At 60.2% G+C, this 21,324-nt stretch overlaps 1 protein-coding gene across 1 annotated transcript; it reads right to left on the bottom strand.

The window, feature by feature from the left end:
* Positions 1 to 2,691: 2,691 nt before the first annotated feature.
* Positions 2,692 to 20,955, bottom strand: LOC132321312 (maestro heat-like repeat-containing protein family member 2B). The gene is made up of 34 exons (XM_059834828.1): positions 20,952 to 20,955; positions 20,003 to 20,142; positions 19,182 to 19,304; positions 18,488 to 18,653; positions 17,987 to 18,085; positions 17,345 to 17,496; positions 16,812 to 16,955; positions 15,927 to 15,996; positions 15,702 to 15,815; positions 15,146 to 15,219; positions 14,685 to 14,804; positions 13,751 to 13,858; positions 13,396 to 13,555; positions 12,970 to 13,010; positions 12,562 to 12,703; positions 11,786 to 11,838; positions 11,239 to 11,346; positions 10,913 to 11,032; positions 10,605 to 10,727; positions 9,616 to 9,777; positions 9,267 to 9,389; positions 8,883 to 8,950; positions 8,385 to 8,520; positions 8,184 to 8,279; positions 7,611 to 7,715; positions 7,262 to 7,385; positions 6,209 to 6,309; positions 5,626 to 5,778; positions 4,925 to 5,070; positions 4,515 to 4,677; positions 4,022 to 4,218; positions 3,269 to 3,406; positions 2,966 to 3,077; positions 2,692 to 2,810 (listed from the first exon to the last, which is right to left on the bottom strand). The coding sequence occupies exons 1-34, from the start codon at positions 20,953 to 20,955 to the stop codon at positions 2,772 to 2,774; spliced, it is 3,924 nt and encodes a 1,307-aa protein (XP_059690811.1). The 3' UTR covers positions 2,692 to 2,771.
* Between the last annotated feature and the right edge of the window lie 369 nt (positions 20,956 to 21,324).

Here is a 21,324-nt window from a genome sequence, read left to right as displayed (position 1 = left end):
CTGTTACCACCTGCGTGAGGGTCCCTGCGGCAGTGTCCGAGGGAAAGGCTGTGCAGGTTTGTGTGTTGCAAGTCCTGCGGCTGGCCTGGCCCACAGCGGTGGGTCTGAGCCAAAAGTCTATTTTTCATAAGGCGATGGAGGTGATTTGGGAAAAAAACTCCACTTGTTCATGAGACTTGATATGAAATTTTTTAAGGTGTTTCAGGAAAGGAAGTAATTTGAGTTGGAGCTACTGTGTCAAGTATTTCTGATTGGTGAAAGTCTAATGATTTTCTCGCAAATACAAAACTTTCCCACAAAAAGCTTAAGCTTTGCAGAATATAAAATCTCTGTCAGGAAGATCTTACCGGTTGGTAATCTGCTCCCGCGCTGTGCATATACACCCTCGTAGCACAGATCGGTTTATTCTATCATTCTGCAACCGCTAGTTGAGCGTTATAATCTCTGTCCAAGAGTAATCGAGCGTGCATTTGCAAGATAAGTGTAAGTGACAGTATCACATTTGTGACAGCAAATAACCCTGTCTTGGCCCTATTGCTGGGAGATGGGCCTGTTTGCAGGGAGATGTAATTTGAGATGGCAGACACCGTGCTTCAGAACAGGAGTGGTGCATGGTGGAAATGGAGGCAAGCTTTGTTTACTTCTTCATTTCTAAGCCCTGCAGCTGAGTTCCTACCTTAGAGATGGCAATTCCGGTCGCAGCAACAATGCGGCACAAGGTTCTTGTTCTGGAGGTGCAGCGAGGTCAGTAAGGGACCCAGCCGAGGAGCCTGTCCGGCCGTCTGGGCCATCTTTCCCCAGCTGACGGCAGGGTCGTGGCCTTTGACAGATGTGGAGTTGTTGTCGTTGGCAATCAATACCTCCCCTGCTCAAAGTGTGAGCAGCAGCCAGCCTGCCTCTGTTACGATCTCAGGTGGAGCGGGTCTTTGCAGCTGAGCGGCCGTGCTGTAAATGCAGCTCTACCTCCTGCCCGGTCTGTCTGGCCATGTTCTGGTCTGGGGCAGGAGCCTCAGTTCACATCTGGGGGGTTTGGGCAGCTGGGTGCAGGCTTTCTGTCCTGGCTTTGGGTGAGACGTGCTGTGCCGTCGGTTTCAGCCACTCTGTTTTAGTGTCTTGGAGGCTGCACCCCCACGAGCCAGCCCCGTTCAAGAGCAAACGTGTGCAGGTCCATGCATCTGGACTCTGCTCTCCTCGCCTGTCCTCTTGCAGTGTGGAGGAAGGTTACTTTAATAAAGTGAGAAGCCTCTTCCATGGCTTAGTCTGCTCCTCTCTGGTTACACCCAGGGATGATCTCCAGGGACTCCACTCTGCAGGGACCTCTCTCCCCATGTCTCTGGCTTCTTGGTCCTTTGCTTTCTTTCAGGAGATGCAGCTGAACCAAGGCGTCTGGTCCGTGCGAGCGGCAAGTCAGGGGGAAATAGGAGTTACCGGCAGGGCTGAGAAGCTCTGTGGGGTTGGGAGGAGGCTCAGACCATTTGAGGGCAGCGCAAAGCCCGATGTGCAGAGAGCCAGGGCTCACACGTGCCTCAGACTGACCTGCAGCAGTGGGGCAGGACAGGGGTCCCTCTGAGCCCCCCTCATACAAATGCCTGCTGCTGGAGAAGGTCCAGCTCAGTCGCTTGCCCCGTGCCTGGCACGCTCACTTCCCAGGACTACCAGAGCCCTCAGCACTGCTGGTGCCCAGGGAAACCCCCAGCACCTCGGCCCTTGCTGGTGCCCCCTCCACAGCAGGACCCTCCCCAGGCCTGGTGTTCCACCCAGTCAGGGGCTTGACTCCCTCTTCCAGCTCCAGCCCCACCTCTGTCAAGGAACGTGACTGTGCAAGGCAGGAGCACGTGTTTGAGCAATCTTTGCAGGGTCTTCAGTTAGGAACACAGGGATGGTGGGACCCCCGGGACAGGGGACCAGAGGCTTACATGGGCTCACAGCGGGGCCAGGGTGCCCAGCAGCCTGAGGGATGAAACTGCATCTCTGCTGGTGGGCTCCCTGTGTGGAGCTGCCCCTGCCCCACGCAGATGTGCCCAGGCCCGCCGGGGCTGGGGACCAGCACCAGTGGGGCCTGTGTTGGTGGGCAGGGGTCCGATGGGCCAGCCAGAGCCCTCTGCTACACTCTGTCCCTCTGCTCAGCCCCTGAGCCATAGCTGACCCTTTAAGATCCCCCGACATTCCCTACTTGTCCCCCAGTGCCACCCTTCTGCCCCCTGACCACACCCCTCTAAACTGCTGTGCCTCCCTTGGTTCTCCCCACCCATCCTCCAGTGCCCCCTACTCCCCCCAGTGCCCCCCTTTTCCCCTGATACCCCCCCACTCTGTCCCTGGGCAAGTGCTGTGGGGGGGCCCAGCATGGCAGGACACCGGGGAGGGCAAAGCCTGCTGTGGTGGTATGGTCAGGGTGTTCCCTGGGCTGTTCCCTGCGCCAGCCCTTGCTGGTGCCAGGGGTGGTCATGCCGTGGTGGGAGGGGTGGCAAGGGGATCCCCATGGGCAGTGGGAGGGCACGGCAAGGCCCCAGGACCCCATGGGGAGACCCCTGCTCTGGGGTCTGTCCCGGCATGACTGCGTTGTGCCCAGCCCACGAAGATCCGGGAGGGGCCATGCAGCTGGCAGCCCCCAGCCTCGGTGTCACCCACATGTGGTCCCGCCAAGCACAAGGGTGCCATCGGGGGAAAAAAGATACACTGCCCTTTAGGCATCTTGTGCTGAGCTTTATTTAATTAACTCCTTGGTGCTGGCTGGGGACAGGTATCGTGCAGAGACTCCTCTAGTGCCTGCTTCACTCGCGGGTCCTTGTTGTGCTGCAGTCCCAAGAGAGCTGGAAGGACACAGGCAGTGCTGTGGGGACCTGGTCCTGGCCAGGCGCTCCCCTGTCTGCTCCGCTCCAGGGATCTTCCCACAAAAACAGACGTCCCAAGGAGCCGGATCTCACTAAAACCCTCTGAACCCTTCCTTCCCCACCCCCTGCCTTACCTCAGCAAAGAAGGCTGTAGCTGTCACCCGCAGCTTAACTGAGCAGGAATCCAGCCATGGGAAGAGGGTCTGCTTCAGACAGGGTGATAGAAGCCCAGCATGGACCAGGACGCTGCGCAAGGGAGCACAAGCGAGGGACACACAGTTACCCAGGAAGGCCAGGTTGCCAAAATTCATGTACACCAATGCAGATACTATTCTTCAGCTCAGGATGGCTTCCCAGGCATGCTGGAAGGGTCCTGCAGGCACTTCCCTGGGCACAGCCCCGCAGGAGGCAGCCACGTGCATCCCTGGGGCTCTTACCTGGTCAGGAGACGCACCCCATCAGAATGGGTCAGGGGGTCTTCAAGGAGAGCCCACGCTGCCCGATTCATGAGCAGCCGCATCCACTTCTCTGCCATGCATTTGCCTAGCACCAACTCTAAAGCCATAAGGAAAACCCTGGCAAAAGAAACAAAACACAAACCCAGTCAAAACACAGTCAAACAAAACAAGAAAAAAATCAAAACAGCAGCAGCACCACAAAACCAAAGAAAGATCAAATCACTGCAGTTTAGGGGAAGATTTCTCTTTAGCAGAGCTAAATACCCCGGGAATGATGCTTCGTAGACTGCAGCTAACGACACTGGCATTTTCATCATGCCCCAAACCCACTGAAGCAGAAGAAACTCCACGCCCCTGGACTGACTCCATGCTAGAGAACCAAGGCAACACCTAATACCTCTTCCCACCAGCATTTTGTGAAGAATGATGCCATTGCCCGCAAGAGTCACGCTCCCCCCCGGTGGGGGTCCGCTGAGGGAGTGCAAAGCTATCGTGCATGCAAGGGTATGCAGAAGGCAAGATGACAGCCGTCCACAGCACGAGCTGCCTCAGACCTTCCTGCCTGGGAGCTGGAGTTTCCCCATGAAGGAGCAGAAGTAAACCCAACCACGACGAGCAGTTTGCTCATCTAGGAAGCGGGGCAGGCAAAGCCCTCCCTCAACCCCACAAAGGCACGTGCCTTGGCGAGGGGAACCGAAGCCAGCCCCTCCATCTGCCCCTTCGGCTCCTTACCTGCACGGCTTCTCCTCAAGCACCTGGCCCTTGAGGAACAGTTGTCTTCCGCCTTCTCCCAGGGGGGAAAGCAGCCGCTCCTCGCCCAGGGTTTCGCTGGCCCACCTCAGGAGGCTGGGAAGGAGGTGGGGAAGCAGCTGCCTGAGCTCCTCTGTGCTCCTCAGGGCAAGCACCACTTCGGAGATGGCACGGGTGATCTGCAGAGAACCGTGACCAAGAAGCCCCTCTTCAGGCAAGGCCTTTTCCCACCAGCCTGGTTCCCCTGCCTGCCTGGGGCAGGGGGGTTACTGTCCGCAATTGTCACTTCTGCGACAGCCTTGTGGCTCAGGAGCACAACACTGTCCCAGCTCCCCACACTGCTTGAGGCCGGCCCAGCACAGCGCCCTGGGAGTCTCCAGGGGCATCTGCAAAGGGCACCTGACTCCCCCTTTTCCGAGGCAGGAGTTACAAAGCAGATGCAAAGCTACAGAAACGTGTCTGCCATTGAACGTACCATCAAAGTCTCCAGAGCAGTCTCATGGTTGTGCCACTCACAAGCGGAGGAGTTGGTCCCCAGGCAGTTGTTTCGTGCTCTGTTTAGTTTCTCCACTAAGCACCTCAGGACCTGAATCCCAATGGTGCTTCTCCCCAGGCTCCTCCACAGCTCCACCGTGTCACTGCAAGGGAACAGATGTTCACCCCTGAGCCCGTATCTTCGCAGTCCTGCAGTGCCCTCAAACCTTCTCCTCCTCTGCAATGGGGCTTACAACGCCCCAGTCACGGCAGAGACACAAGCACGCAGTCTTGCAACACTCAAGACAGCTCAGGCAGAAAAAAGACCTGCTTCTTAACTGGGCCACCCCAGTGCACGCAAGCTGTGGGGTCTCTGTTTGACTACAGTGGGGAAGTGGCTGGTGCACGTACCTGTCCATGGGCAGACCTTTCCGGAGGAGACTGCTGATGACGGGCTCCTGGTGAAAGTGGGCGAGGAGAAACACGGCCCAGAGCAGGAAGGGCCTGTGGGTGCTCTGCCGCATGTAGGTGCAAAGGGTCTTCAGGATTTTTGGCACCTGAATGGAAATGGAGGAGAAAGAAGGGCTCGGTGCATCCTTTACCCCCTCCTGCGGGGCCCAGACACAGTCATTCAGCACAGGAGCAGTGCCTGCTCCCGTGACACAGGGTCCAGACCTAGCTTGAAACCTCACCCCTTCCACCCTGCCTGGCCCTGGCTCACGTCTGGAGCTGGGTGTGCTCTTGGCAACTGCGCACACGTACGCACACATGCACGCGCTCACACGCACAGACTCAGTCACTGCATGTGCCTGGGCCCAACCCTACGAGCAGCTGCGTGCCCTTGTGCACACAGAGGACACGGGCACGTTTCACACCCAACGCTTGAAGAACTCTCCCCACATGTGTGTAGCGATGCAAGAGCAAAACCAAACACGCTCTTTGAGACCCTGAAGTCGCCTTGCAGGGCCTCTGCAAGGGCACCTGACTCCTTCAGCAGCCCCTTGGCTCGACACACAGGTGGCATTTCTTGAGCCTGTGCCAACTGCACAGGGTGTCGTTAAACAGCCAACAGGAGCAAAGACAAAGTCAAATGGGAAAAAGGTCGCCTTTACCTCCTGGACTATTTCCTTCCTGCATTCCACCAGGAAGATGAACACCCACTTCCATAGTGGCTTCACACACGTGGGTGTGATGGGCAGCAAGCTGGGCAGGACCGCAGTCAGAAAGTCCGTAGCCTGCGCTGGAGGGATGCACTTGCAAACAGCCTGGAGAGAAGTCAGGAACAAGAGAGACCACGTCACAGCTCTGCTCCAGCAATTCAGAATGGAAAGGAAACTTGACAGAACTGTTAGTTCGGCAGTCGTGCAGGGGGCAATCACTTTTTCCTCCTGCTATGCATACAGTGCTGTTTACATCTGATGCAGCTACCCGATTGGGAAGTGTCGCCCCCCATGTTGTTTGCTTATTATGTACCAAATTTGTATTCTGACAAGAGCAATCACACACGCACACATATACGGTATCTGCTCCAGCATGCCTGAAGGACAGTCTTGTCTCAGAGCCTCCTGCTACTTGCTAACAACAGCCATCCTGGACAGCTTGCTCTGGAGACAGCGAGGGACGCTGGAGAGGAGCAGGGAGATGTGCAGGAGCCCAGGAGCTGGGCCCCCACCCCGCTCTTTTGGGGCCAGTTACCTTTGCTATTTTGGCGCAGGTCTGCACGGTGTCTGGGCTGTTCAGCTCCTCACCAAGGCACCTGATCTCATCTGCCTGAGGCACCACCTCCATGGTCCTGGCTGGAACAAACACCAGAAGAAAAGGGGAGTCACGCCCACAGAAAGGCAACCTCTGGCCCTAGATACTGCTCAAGGAGAACCCAGGGGGTGGCAGTGAAAGCCACAGGGAAACCCAGGGCCCTCCTGAACTCGGTGCAGCAGGATTTCCTGAGCCCGATAAATGGCTGACAAATCCCGGGCTGGAAAGAGCCCTCTTCCTCCTTGAACCATTTGTTGGGGCTTCAGGGTTTCAGCAGCTACTGGCCTCTGATCCCAGCAGCTGTGTCCCCTGTTCCCACACAGGCCACCATTGTCTCTGGGAGGCAGGAAACCTCCCTGTGACTGCCTCAGCACAGGCAGACCCTGCTGCCTGAAGAGGAAACGGTTCAAACACAACCCTTTGCGGCACGCCCCGGGCCTGCAGTTCAGATCCCTCTTCCCTGCCCAGTTTGCTCTGGGCAGCAAATTGGTTTCCTCTCTTGTGCTCGGCAGGAGATTTCTTCCCTGGCGGCGATGAGTTTGGATAGTTTGCCTGGGGAGCTGCCTGTCTCTCCAGGCTCAAGGCAGGGAGCAAGGGGGAAGGCACCCTCTGGAATGTCAGGGGCCTCATCTGAGCGAGTTGTCTGACCACCCTCTGTCTCTCCTGGAACATGGAGGGGGGCAGACATGGAGGGGGACAGTCCCCAGCATTGGTGGCAATGTCCTGCTCTCAGACAGCAGTGGGGGATGGCCCTGACCAACCGCACACATGCGCTGCGGAGGTGGGACTCAGCGACCCTCTCCCAGGGATCCTTCCTGACATGTCCAGGGAGGCAGAGGGCTAACAGGGTGGGGGCACAAAACCAGCCAAGCACGTTGCCTCCCGCTTCCCTCCTGGGGACAGGGCCTGGCCCTGCAGGATCCCAGTGGTGCCAGGCCGGGAAGGGAGGGAGGATCAGGCTGAGCAAGGCTGGGAAGCGCCCACTCTCCTTACCTTGCATTTGGAGAAGGTAGCCAAGGCAGACCCATGCCCTCTGGCGGGACGTGGCCAGGCAGTCGCTGGTCAGAGTCGCCAGCAATCCCACCAGGGAGCCGAACCGCTTGCAAGGACGTCCTCTCTGCAGGGCAGAGCAGCAGGAAAAGGGTCGCAGGCAGCCCCAGCACCCGCTCGCTTCTATCGCCCATCCTGCTCCCTGAGCAGTGACCGGGCAGAGGGGCAGGCAGAAGGGCTGCCCCGTAATCCCTGGAGCCCCAAAACCCAGCACCCAGTTGGGCAGGGCTCCCTTCTGGGGCCATGAATGGTGGGAAAAGGGCGCCAGGGCACGCGAGGGGGCTCTACTCACCATGAGCTCGAATCGCTCCTTGCAAGCTCCCAGCACATGGGCACAAACCTGCAGGGCTCTCTCCCGCTCCCATTCGTTGGCTGAGGTGAGCCAGCCCTTCAGGACCTGAGGCAGGGTGCATCTCTCTCACAACAGGCATCTTTCTCTCCCGGAGATCCCTCTCCAACTCCCTCCTTCTCTGGCCCCTTCCCAGTGCCAACCCCAGCCCCACCAAGCACTGGCACTGCTGCCTCCACTGCCTCGCTCCCTCTAGCTGCCTCTGCCCTGAGGCTGCTGTTGCTACACTGCCAGCGTCTCCCCACTCCAGCCTTCCTCCAGGCTGCTCTCAGCCAGCTCAGGGCTGGCTCTGGGCTTTCCCTCCATCAGGGCCCACTGCTCTGCCTGGCCAGAGGCTGCAGTGGCCGGGCGCTCCCGTCCCCCAGCTCAGCCCCTGGCCCCGGCCAGACGCACAGCCTCAGAGCAAGGAGCCAAAGCCCCACATTCCCGCAGGAAAGGTATCCACCTCCTAACACCCTCTAAGGCCTCCACTCTCTGCCCCTGAAACACTTTCCCTCTTGCCCCACGGCTACTCACATGGACCATGTCATCAAAGCAGGCAGAGGTCACCTCTGCCTCCAGAAAGGTTTCTAGGAGATGGCCCAGATCTTCCACGCATCTCCTGTGCAGAAGCTGAAAGCAGGAAAGCAGAGCTGAGGTTCTGCATCATGGGGGCTGCCGGGGCGCACTGAGGTGGGATCCTGACCCAGGGGTGGGCAGGCACTGGCCAGCGGGTACCTGCATGTTCACAGCTGCCCTCACTGTCTTCCTGCCCTTTTTCATCCGCTCCTTGGAAGGACAGGACAAGACAGTCTGGCAGCACACTGCCAGCAGCTTGTGATTTTCCTCCCGCCTCAGAGGTGGCCTCAGCTTGCTGGCCAGAGGAAAAAGGAAGAGAAAACACAAAGGAGATTTACTGTCTCCAGAGTGGCTCAAACCACATCTGGGTTCCTCCTAATCGAGGGCCCCAAATCCAACACACCCCCGCCCACGCCAGCAAGCACTGCCTTCAGCGCCAGCAATTCCTGCCTCCTCCCAGGCAGCAGGCAAACCCCTGCCCCCAGGTTAAGGAACCCCGGGGGCTCCCTTCCTGTGGGAGACACCCGACATGGGGAACACCCTCCCACTCCACAGCCCCAGCAGCTCCCGGCCCCATGCTCAAGGCCACTGGGGCTGCCCCAGCCAGCTGGGATGGGGCACACTGGGAGTCCCCACAGCCCGGGGAACAGACCTCACCTCAACTCCTCCAGGGCCTGGAACACTCCATACACCAGGGAGTCCCAGGGCTCCCCCTTGATCCAGTCCTGCAAGTCCCAGAGAGAGAAGCACAGAGTTGGCAGGGGCACGGGACGGCCCTCCCGCCTCCCCTGGGGACAGGCTCTGCTGCCAGGCCTGGGCAGACACTGCCCCGTCACCCCCACGCATCCCCAAAGGCACTGCAGGAGGGACCCTGCTCCCCAGCCACAGCCACCCAGCACCAGCACTCAAGAGCCCCACCAGCTCCGGACACAGCTCCAGGAGCTCACGTGAAGCCCAGAGACCATCGTGCCTCTGGGGTAAGGAGTCCGATGGCACAGCCCAAAACTCCCCCGTGCGACCGCCCCGGCTACAGGCACTCACCAGCAAGGTCCACGTTGCCTCCTGCTTTAAGGACAGCTCAAAGCTGCCGCAGTCGCCCACAGCCTGGATGGCACAGCTGACCTCGGTGATGCTCTGCACCAGGGCGAGCTTGAGCTGCAAGTCCTGAGGCCAAAGAGAGCAAAGCACCCCTTCAACTCTTTGAAGGGCTGAGAGGTGGAAGAAGAGCATGGGCAGGGGAAACCCATGGGGGGCTGGATCTGGACGTTGAGGACAAACCCTTCCTTGGGAGATCTTTAGAAAGGGACCGTCCACCTCGGTGCACCCCAGCCCCAAGGGGCTGAAGCTGGGACACCCAGGCATCCCTGCCCTGTGTGCCCCATGCTCCTACCCTCTGTTTAGCTCTGGAGAGCCGCAGGATGTTGCCCACGATTTCTTTATCCACACGGGTGAGCAGCTGCTCCTTGGGGGCACGCAGTGCAATGCCGCTGTAGGTGCACATCAGAGCAGCACGAATGGCCTGGGCGCTCTCCATCTTCTGCTGCTGCTGGACCTGTGTCAACAGAGATGCCCTGAGAGGTCAGCCCCGGGACTTTGGCAGGCTCCTGCGGCAGGCCCTGCCCTGCACCCTCACCAGCTCCTTGTTTCCCTGGGCACCTCCCAGCAGCTCCCCAGGCCACTCCTCGAGCTGCGAGTTCCAAGGCCAGAAGTTGTTCCCATCCCACAGCTTGGGATCTCGCATGGGGATGGGGATGAGGTGCAGCCAGCATCGCACACACTGCTGGCTCTTTTACCACTGATTTGAGAGGTCGGGGAGCTGCCTGGAACCTTTCTGTGGAAAGGTATCTGACAGAGCCTGTCACGGTCCTGCTCAGACACGCAGCCCGTGCTCATCAGGGGTGCAGATGAGCCCACTCTGCTCACCTCCCCAGGCCAGGCTGCACCGCTCTCTCTGTAGGGCCCTGCCCTGCCCTGAAAGGCTTCCCCACAGCCCCCAGGTGGGGAGCAGAGCCAGTGAGACTTCACCAGGCTCCTGCTCTTGGCCCTCAGCTTTGGGGAAGGGTCAGAGTGTCACACCGTGCCCACCCCCTTGTCGCCAGCTCCTGCTGAAGTTAAGTCAGGGGCAAGGTGGCTGCAAGCAAGCAACCGCTGCAGCTGCCCCAGCTGGGTGGCTCTGATCCACCCGGTGTCAAACCCCCTCCTCTCCAAAGACACCTCAGGGGCCCCAATGTCAGGACGTCCCCTCTGAAACAGAGGTCTCGGCTAGCTCTTACACGAATGCTTATCTAAAGGCAGCTGCCACAACTTGGCTGCTGCAGGTGTAGAAGTGAAAGAAGGCCAAAAAAGGAAAGCCAAACAGGGAAACCCTGGCTCCTTTACCTTCCAGCCCATGGAAGTCTGATAAAACCAGCCTCTGGTGAAAGCGGTGGAGAACATGTTCACCGTGTCCAAGACCAGATGGAAGTGGCTCTCAGCCGTGTGGGACACAACAGAAATCATTCCCTGCAACCACAGAGAAACAGGGAGTTGGCTCCAGCCCAGGCACTCGGCCATGGCCAGCAACAACGGCCAGGCAGGACATTGCGGCAAGGGGGAAATGGCAGCAAGGGGGAAATCGAGGTCTGGAGCAGCCCTGCCTCTCCCCCAGGAACAGGCAGGGGATGCGCAGGACAGGAACATCACCTCACCTGGGCTTCAGACAGCTGCACAGGGTTTGTCTCCTGCAGGAACCTCAGCACCTGCCCTTGGACGTGTCTGAGATCCTGACAAGCTGCCAGCACTGTCCCAAGGGCCTTGTACAGGAAAAGCTGCAAGAGAGGAGGCCACGTCCGAGATGTGGTCATGGACCGACCTGTCAGGAAAGGTCTGGCCCCAGACAGACCCGACCACCCCTGGTGGTAGCCAGCCACTGGAGTAGCCCAGGGAGGTGCATTTTGGGGGCAAGAGAAGGGGAAGCAATGAAAACCGCCTGCGTGGGCAGAGCCCCAGCCCTGGCGCGGGGCAGGAGACACACCTTCTCCCAGGAGCCGGGGGCAGAGCTGCCCAGCTGCTGGCTCAGCTCCTGGCTCAGGCCCATGGTCCAGGCCCTGTCCTCGATGGGCTCCAGTGACGCTCGCAGGAACTGTGGGGAACAGAGAGGAAGCGAGTGTTCCCCTGCCCTTGGCCAGGATGCTTTCTACGCTCGCATGTCCCGGGACACTGCTGAGGGGAGCTACTGGGAACGGCAGACTCTTCCCCTGCCCCACCCAGCCCTCTTTTCACCAGCCTCCCTCTTCTCCTAACACCTCAGGCGAGACCCTCCCGGCATGCCAGACATAGAGGAGGAGGCAGTGCTAAGGCGTGTGCCACAGCGATAGAGGGCATTAGCCATCAGCCGTGGCACGTGCGCAGACAGCAGCTCCTCTGAGCGGGCAGGCACCTACTGCGGGGGGAGGCACAGGGCACTCAGGAGGTGCCCCCAACTCCTGCTGCCTACACAGGCAGCCCCGAGCTTCCTCCCACAACTTTGTCTGTTCCCTCTTCTCCCCCTCTATTTGTGACACCCCCCAAGGATGCTGTACCTTGAGCACACGATGCTCCCACTCTGCAGAGTCCAGGGACCTCTTGGTTTTCCCTAGAAAGCAAGAGGAAGCAAAAGCCGTCGCTGCTATTTAAGCTCACACCAAAGACGAGCCCTGTGGTCTCCTCTGCGGTCAGACCTCCCAACATTCCCAGGCCATCAGGCTAGAAAGGGCCTACAAGCACCTACACCAAAGCCCTTGTGAGGCCAAAGACACAGGAGGGATCCCAGGGACATTTGTCAGGGCCACTGATTCAAGCTGGGCAAGGACGTGCTGTCCACAACAGATCCCCACTGCTTGACTGCAGCTCCCAGAACAACTCCGACCACTGCGTGCCAGCGTGCATTGGCAACACACATTTTCTCCTTAATGACCCACCACTTTCTGCCCATTTGCAGCTCTTCTCCCAGGCTATTGCCAAGGACAGCTGCTGCAAACCTGGCCTGGCCTGGCAACTTGGTTCTCCAAAGCCAGGGGCTGCACCCCCTCCAGGAGCACCAGTCCTGTCCCTCCCCCAAACACCATCCCGGCCAGGACATGGGGGTGCCGCCAAGACCTGCCCTCCAAAAGGACATCAACAGCCCCATCCATCCCCTGGGCCAAATTGACACTGGGGGACGGCTGCCCCCAGCCTCAGCTTTGGCTCCCTGGAAGGGGAAAGGCTGCAGAGCAAGTGCTGGGGAACTGGGGACAATTCTCCTCCGTCACGCTGGGAAGCTGCATTTTCCTGACCCCCTTCCCTCCCCCCAGCCTCTCCCTCCCCACCCGCACTTTACCTTCCAAGTACTGCAGCAGGAGGGGGATCTCGGTAGTCCACACCACCCCCAAGGCTCGGTGTATCCTGCCATGCAGGGCCTGCAGCAGCTGCAAGGCAGCGACTGCACGTTCGCCGCTCTTGTGAGGAGCTGCTGCCACCACCTAGGCGAGGGCAGGAGAGAGGGGTCACTCCTGCCACCAGAGCTGCAGTTTTTCCCGGGAGGGAGGGAGGGAGCTCGATGCCACTCCTGCACCCGGGGTGCTGCTAGCCCCAAGAAAGGAGTGGGATACCGGACAGGCCCAGGCAGTCTCAGGCACACTGCCTCCTCCTTGGGGGATCCCGGCACGGGCCTCAACAGCATCTCTGCCCTGGTCTCCCCCACCACCCCTGGCCAGAAAAGCTCTTTCCCCCGGGCCCCACTACTCACCAGCAGTCGAGCCAGCAGGGCCTGGGGAGCCGGCAGCCGGGCTGTGGGGAGGAAGAAAGGCTAGGTGAGCCAACGAGCCCCTGCCATGCCGTGCCCATCGCGCCTCCGATGCCCCACACAGGGCTGAGAGCTGAGAGCAGCTGTGCTGCCACGGCGCTGACCCGGGAGAAATCCCCAGGGCTGCCCAGCACGGGACGAAGGCAGCTCCAACATGGCCAGGAACCAGCCCCGGCTCGCCAGGAGAGTGCTGCGAGCAGGAGAGACGGGCCTCTGCGCTGGGCAAGGGGCAATGCAGGGCAGAGCCCCTCGTGCCCAGCAGCAGAGCCTGGCTCCGCCCTTTGGTTCTCCCAGGCTTCTGCTGAGGGCTGGCAGGGTGCATGTAGACACAGACTGGCCAAGCCCCTGGCTGAACCCATTAGCTTCTACCTCGCTCCTGGGAGTCCACGGCGTCAGGCTCCTCCTCGTCTTCTTCACACCCTGCGTGCTCCCGTCTCTCAACTAGGGCTTGGAGACAGCGGGAGAGCGGGATCAGCATGCCGCTGTACTGGGCTGGCACTACGTACTGCAGCAGCCTCGGCCACAGGAGCTGCAGAGAAGAACCAGGCAATTCACCACATCAGCATTTCTATTCAGCTCGAAGACAAAAGTGACAGTCTGCTTTTCCCTGAGCCTTGTGTGCTTCAGCACATGTGAGGGGAGAGGTTCACAGCATGGGGAAGCACGAAGAAAAATGTCCTGAAGGCAAGAAGTGGCCACAGCAGCAGGGCACAGGGTGACTTACTTTGGTCATCCCTCTCAGAGAGACGTCCAGCGAGCCCAGGATGTCCACACACAGGGCTCGAAGAGCTCCTTCCTCCGGTGTTACCCAGGCAAAAAGGCCTCCTGCCACCTGTAAGACAGAGTTGGCAAAACCCCTGTTACTCTCAGCTCCCGACCGACAAGGCTCAGGCATGGCCTCACCAGTGCTCCTGCGCCAACCTCCCAGGAGCACTGACCTCCAGAAGGAGGACAAGAACGGCCAGACCCAGCTCGGGAACCACTTCCCAGACCCTGGGAAGGACTAGAAAGCCCTGGAGCAAAGCAACACGCACAGATCCCCTGGTTGGAGGGAGGCTCTAGCCAGAGGGAAGGTCCTCAGCAAGTCAGCAAAAGGCTCAGCCACGCCCATCCTTCATCTCCTGGGCACCCAGATGGAAACACTCACCAAAGGGACTGCCAGACGGCCTGTCCCCTTGCCAGAAGGGATGCGGGTCCCCAGACTGCTATTGGATGGGCAGGGCATGCTTTGGAGGGCCAGAGTATGAGAACACCACAGAAAGATCCTCTAGCCAGGCCCATCTGGCTGCAGTGGCTGTGTTTTGCTGATTTTCTGTGAGCACTTAAGGATGGAGGATGTCCTGTCCCTAGAAGACCCCTCCCTTTGCAAGGCAACTTTGCTGAAGGTATCTGTGGGCACAGCTCAGCCTGTGGGGTGCGCAGGCAGCCCCACAGTCCCAGGTGGCACGCCCGGGTGCAAACCCTCATCATTCACTGACGTCTCCACCAACATCAGCACACACACACACGAGGAACAGCCATTTGCAGGTCATTCCAATGGCAGCGCCGGCGCTGATGGCCCTGCAGCGTGGAGCTCTCCATGCTCAAGGATGCCTGCAGAAGCTCTCAGCACAGGCCAGGCACTGCTGGAAGCCCCAGGTGTCTCGCTCTGCCCTTACCAGTCTGCCTGAGGTCCGGCTGAACTCGCTGAAGATGTGCCCCACCACATCCCATGCCCAGCAGCTCTGGGAGCCGGAGCTGAGCAGCTCCCGGATGAACTCCAGAACTGCCCTCCGCACCTGCCAGGGGAGAGCGTGGTTACGGTCCTCCTGTTCAAAACCCAAAGGGAAGCCGCCTTTGCTTGGGGGCAGCCTTTGTGGCTCGCGGAGAGATGACAAGCGCACGGCAGAAGCTTTCGCTCCGGCCATCAGGGCTGGGCTTTAGCACCAGGCTGGACGGGCATTTGCTCCACAGAGCACAGCGACCTCCCTGCTCCACTCTGCCAGCTCTCCCCAGGGAGGAGCCATCACCCACTGCCTGGGCAATGCGCCGGCACTTCCCCAGGCACCCCAGCTCTGCCCTGAGGGAAAGGCTTCCTCTGCCTCCCCTGGTGGCACTGTCCCTTCCCAAACCAGCTCACCTGGGCACTGGGGTGGTTGCACACTGACTCCACGGCCTCCATCACCTGGGGCAGCTTCTCTCTCACTGCAGGTGCTGGAAGAGATATGGAGAGGTGTGCATTGAGGTAGAGCCCCAATGGCAGAAGCTTCCAAGTTTTTCGCACACCAACGGGACAGAAAAGCGGGGCCTGACTCTGACTTCACAGGAGGCAGCGGCATAGCCAGAGCGACTCCATTTCTAGAGGCACAGCTGTTTTATAGGGACTGAAAGCTATGGTAATATGGTAACACAGAGCACGTGAGAAATGACTTGGGTACAAGCAGCTCCTGTGCACAGCAGCCCACCCGCCCACCCACCAGCCTGCCCGTGTTACTGAGCTTGGAGCATCATCCCTGGTGTGCCACCATTTCTAACTGCCGGAGGAGAGCTCGAGCCCTGTCGCAGGGCGTCAGCTCGGCTGGGGGACCCGCTCTTTGCAGCTCCTTTTGGGTGCAGGTGCACCGCTTTCAGCCCGTTCCTGCTCTCAGCCCAGCAGCCCCAACCCCTGCCTTCTGTCCCTGGCCCATGGCACTGACCGTCAGAGTGGGCCAGCGCTCCCAGCAGGCCCAGGGCTGCCACGCGACCGGCCTTGCTCCCACCGCTCTCCGGGGAGTGCAGAAACATGCCCGTCTCCTCAGGGCATACTCGTGCTGCAGGGAAGAAATCGCATTCTGCACTAGCAGGCAGCTGCCTCTGACTGCCGAGGACAGGGAGAGAGCCGCCACAGCACGACGGGGGATCGCCCAGTCTCCTCTCCTTACCCTGCAGCGCGATGCAGCGGGGAAGTTCTGCCTTAGGGGCCAGGCCAGGCTCTTTGGTCACGTCAGGGAGCTGTGGGAACAAGGTCTGTTTTAAAGAAATCTGCATCAGCATTGAGGGGGACTGAAAAGAAAGGGTGCTCTCTGCCCTCCTCTCCCAGAGTCCTGCTGCGACTTGGCTGAGAGGGAAATCACTGTGGGAACAGGGCTGCCCCTCAGGCCCATTCCGAACAGCCAGGATCAGGCCTCCTGCAGCCTTAAGGAACCTACGTGGCACCTGTCTCACAAATCCTGGCGTGTTCCTGGCCTGCAGGAAGGTCTGTGAGACAACGGGGGAGGAAGAGGAGGCTAAAGCTACTTAAAGGCACTTGGGAAGGGAGAAATCCAGCACATCTGGGAGAAGGGGAGTCCCTAACAGCAGCTCCCAGGGAAAACCACAAACCCTCCTGGATGGGGCTTCTTGTTTGCCCTCCCCTCAGAGCAGCATCGGCAGGGTCTCTTTCCTCTGAACAGAGCCCGCTGTTGACAACTCCGTTTCCTGGCACTTTGCACTCATCAGACCTCAGCCCTCACTGGACAGGACTGGACATAGCGCTGGGCATTAGGGCAAAGCTCTTCCCACACACAGAGCGCTACAGAGATGGCAATGCCTCCCTTCCTGAGAAGACAAGCCCGGGGGACTCTTGCCTCCCTTCTGGCCCCTCCCCGCATTTCTCTTTTCTTGCCCAAAGAGTGCGGGGAAGTCTCAGGCCTCCTCTGCTCTCCCCCTCCCTGTTCCTTCTCTAAGGCCTTCCCAGCTCCTCCTGGCACCCCACAGCTCCCCAGTGCCTTGTGGCACTCGCGCAGACCCACCCCAGCAGCCACGCCGGGCCCTGCGCAACACCTCACCTTGTTGACCCGGGAGGTGTCTCGGACCTCCTGAGATTGGTGCAGCAGCCAGAGGAGCTGCTCCCAGGCATGCTCGCGGTGCTGCTCCTCACGCAGCAGGACCTCCATCATGGCAGCCACCGCCCTGAGCACAGCCTGCTTGTCCTGAAGAGGGAAGGGAGAGGCTCTGCTTGGAGGGCTGAAGGTCTGCCTAGCACTCAGCATCGCCTGCACACCAGTCTGCCCTTCCCACTGGGAGGGGTTTCCCTTTCCCTTCTGCCCTGCAGCAGAAGGGCTCACTCCAGAGGAGAGAGAGCAGTTCCCCACGCTCGCACCCCAGCCCTCCCTGCAGAAAGGCCCCAGGACTCAGCTGCTTCCTGCCAGAGAGCCTCCAGCCCCAGGCACAGTGACAGCAGGCTCCCGGCCTGGGATGCTTTCTCATTCAGACCGCTCCCTCCCCTCACCCCTCTGCTCACACCCCACCAGCCACAGACAGACCCACCAACGTGGACATCCCCGCTGTGGCCCCAGGCGTGGAAAGCAGCACTTCTTACCTCTTCTTCCTCGCAGCCCAGCCAATTTACCAGCGCGTAACGGAAGACTGGGTAAATGTCTTCACAGAGCTGCGCTTCCACATTGCGAGGGAAGGGGCATTGCTCCCGGCTGCCGAAGTATGTATTGACCCCTTTTGACCATTGCTCCAGAACTGCACCAGGAGAAAGGGAAGGGCAGCACGTGAGAGTCTGCAGCAGGGACGGTACCTTGCACCCTCACCCAAGCCTGCTCTAAGGACGGTCCCAGGCTCGGCAGGGCTCAGCCCAGGACCAGATCTGCATCTGAGGCCAAGCTGTGCCCTTGAGGTGTCTGGTTTCAAACAGCCCACTGTTTCTCTCCTCCTCCCCATCCTTTTCCTCCTCAATGGCCTGTTCCCCTCCAGTATTTCCCAGGGGAAACAGGGGAACAGAAGCCATGGGAAGGGACCCAGGAGTTCCCCTGTGCAGCACCGTCGCGTCCTACCCACAGAAACCTCCGGGGCTTCTCCCGCTCCTTCTGCACACTCACAGAGGTTTGGGATCGCCAAGGCCTGACCTCGCTGTGGGCTGACACCTGCCATGTTCCCTCTGAGATCACATGGAGGCATCAACGGCCACCCCAGCCCCTGACCCTGGGACCCCAGCTAAGGAGGGGACACTCACCACTGCAGACGGCGCGCAGGATCCGGCCACTCCCCACCCGGCTCAGCATGGCACGCACGGCAAGCAGCGTCATTCCCACGAAGGGGATGCACCGCAGGGCTGCAGAGAAGGCAGGGACAAAGGGACCGAGAGGGTCAGTGAGAGACACGGGAGACTGGGGTCGATCCCTGGCAAGGCTGGGGCTGCTGGGCCATGTGGGACATGCCAGAGGGTGTGGGGAGGGCTGCCTTCCCCAAGGGGGACACAGGAAAGCCCTTTAGGGAAATGGGGAGGACAGTGCGGGGCAGAGACCCTGCAGGTTTGTCTCCAGTGGGTTCCCACCCTCCAGGAACCAGGACTGGGCTAGTAAGGCAGAGCTGCCGGCCAGCCCTGGCACAGAGCAAGGAGGCATGGCGACTTCATAGCCCCCCAGTTCTACACAGAGCCTTCAGGAAGGGGGAGGGTGCTTTCTCCCCGTTATCACAGACCCCTACCCAAACCAAGAGGCCCAGGGTGCCGTACCGTAGCTGCGGGCCATTTTGCCCAAGGTGAGGAGCACGATCTCATCAGGGACCTTCCCCATGGCCTTCAGGTGGCTCTGGAGCTCAGACATGACAAAGTGGAAGCGGGAGCGGGCCAGAGCCACCAGGACGTCGCTAGCAGCCATCTTCACATCATCTGTCACACCCTGAAAAAGTGCCACAAGTTAAACACTCCCGAGAAAAAGGCTGAGGCACTCGGACAGGCTGAACGCCCCTGTCTCCCCTGCAAGACCCCTCGGGGCAGTTTGCTCAGACCGGGCGCCTGCTGCCTCTTGTACCCTGGGGTAGGCGAGCAGCTCCCCAGTGAGACGCGGGAGGCTTTTCCCTAGCACAGCCCTGTGCTGCTGCCTTCTCTCCCTCTCTGCAGAGATGCCAGGAACAAACTGTCACAGACTCAAGGACCCCCTGGGGCCTCTCCACGGGGCTGCTGGGTTCCCAGGGCTGTTCCTCAAGTGAGCTTGAACCCAGCTCTCGCTCAGTTAGAAACAGCCCCGCGTCCACCTCTCTGCACTACTCTCTGCATCTCCTCTTCAAATTCCCTATAAGGAGGAGTCCCCTTCGGACCTCCACTGGGTCTGAATAGTTGAGGAACATCTCTGTGCTGCTCTGGATTTCCCCAAAAACCAGGGCCAGAGGCAGGCTGCTTTGGCGGCCTTGAAAGAGAACAAGCTCACCTGGGCTGCTCGCATGTCACTGGACACCTCTGCTATCAGGCGGTTCACGACACCGCTCTGCAAACTGCCATCGTCTCCTTGCAAGAAGCTCTCCAGCTCCCGGTATGTCTCCACTCGGTCACCCTGGGGACAGACCACACATAGGAGTGATGGGACTTGCTTTGCCCTCGTTGCCAGGGACCCACGAGAGGGACCTACTGCCCCCCAAATCATCTCTCTGCCATGGGCACGAGGTACGAGCTGCAGGCATCGGTCAGGACAGCCATGGGGAACGGCAAGATCTTCCACAGCACCTCTGACACTACCAGAGAGCCAGACAGGGAGGTTGATTCCACCAGGGTAAAAGGCCATGCGGGAGCCTACGAAGTCGGTCCTGAGGATGGGGGATGGTGGAGGTCAGACGGACAGTGCCAGGCGAGGAAGAGGAAGATGTGGGAATGAGACCAGTCCCTGAGGAGGGGGAGCCATGAACTCCCTGCACCTTGGGGCACAGTGTCGCTCCCCTCGCACAGGCAGGAGCCCAGGCGCTGGGACAGTTCTGGAACCAAAGCTAAAGTGGGGCCTTGAGCGCTTGGGCAAAGGTGCTGGAGAGATGCTGGGATTTATGCCAGAGGCTTTGCCTTGTCCAGGAGAGCACTGCAAGCTCCCAGGGAAAGGAGGGAGGGAGCAGTGGCATTAGTCCAGCTGGAGCGGCAGGATCGGCGCTTGGGGACGAAGCGCCTGCAGGAGGGCAGAGGTGCCATCACGCGAGATCCCCCTCTGCCACGGCACCTGGGGAAGTCAAGGGCTTGGAGGGGAGCCCTCGAGCCCCCTTGTCTCACCTCATGGTCTTGCAGCCGCTTTAGCAGAGAAGCCCCACTAGCCACAGAGGTAGTGACGGCTTCAGGGACAGCCTTCTTTGCCCTGCCTCCATCCTCAGGATGTGCAGGTCTGGACTGAGAACCAAAGCACGGGCAGAGAGCTGGAAGAAAAGAAAGAAATGGTTTTGCTGGCTGCAGGGCTTTGCACCAGGGAGGGGGGAGGATCTTCCCAGCCTCTCCCAGCACTAACAGCCCGTGCTGGGCTGTACTGGCAAGAGGGCAGTCAGTGGGACGAGGGAAGGGAGTCTTCCCCTCACTGCGGCACTGGGAAGACCGCACTGGGAATACCACACTGGGGGACTGGATCCATTCTGGGCTCCCCAGTGACAGAATGGCAGCAATGTGCTAGAGCGAGTCCAGCACGGGGGCCCCGAGCTGGGCGGGACATGGACATGGGACCCTGCAAGGAGGTGCTGGGAGGGCTGGGGCTGGGCAGCCCCACCAAGAGTTGGCCGGGCCAGGTCGTCTTTGAGCAGTCCCCAGATGCCCCACGGAGGGCAGGGAGAGGATGGAGCCAGAGCCCTCTCGGAGGTGCCTGGCAGCAGGATGAGAGGTGACGGCGACGCAGCCCCCAGCAGGCAGCAGCCCCCAGCCCCCCACCACCGCCTCACCTCTGAGTGCTCTCATCCTCCTCAGGGCAGCAGGATCCCCCAGATGGACGCACTGCTCTCTCTGGGTCCTCCTCCTGCAAACGCCATGAGAAACTGGGGCAGCACCAGCCCCTTGGGAAGATATAGAGCCTGGCCATTGTGACACCACTGCAGGGCGCGGCGCCTCACAGAGGGCTGCTGTGACACAGGGACACGTGCTGGGGACACGCCGCGGGGCGGGGACCAGACACGCAGCACCCTGCGGATCCCCACATGCCCCGAAATGCAGGATTTCCCCATTCTCCATCACTTGAACTCACTCATGGTCCTCGAACAGTTCTAGCAAGGACCTTCTCCCGAGAGCCCTTCCCAGCCCCGTCCCCGATCCACGTCCCCCTCCAGGGACCCGAGGCCACCGGAGCAGTTTGTGCCACCGCTCACAGCCGCACGGCGTTACTCAGCCATCTGGAAAGCCTCGCTGGCACCCAGGGCCTGAGAGCATCAGGCCACAAGCCTCCAGTAAACACACACGGCAAAGTTTCTCCCCATTTTCCCATTTTCAGCCCAGAACATCAGCACTGATGGGGGGCCCCAGCCCAGCCTGTCTGGGCCCTTGGGGCACAGCTGCTCCTGGCCCATCCCGCCCTGCGGGCCGTGCTGGGCCTTCTCAGGGGAAGGCGCGGGCCCTCGCCC

Source organism: Gavia stellata, unplaced genomic scaffold (genome assembly GCF_030936135.1).
Source record: "Gavia stellata isolate bGavSte3 unplaced genomic scaffold, bGavSte3.hap2 HAP2_SCAFFOLD_193, whole genome shotgun sequence".
In the NCBI taxonomy this organism is placed as follows: domain Eukaryota; kingdom Metazoa; phylum Chordata; class Aves; order Gaviiformes; family Gaviidae; genus Gavia; species Gavia stellata.
This window is presented reverse-complemented; position numbering and strand designations above follow the sequence as displayed.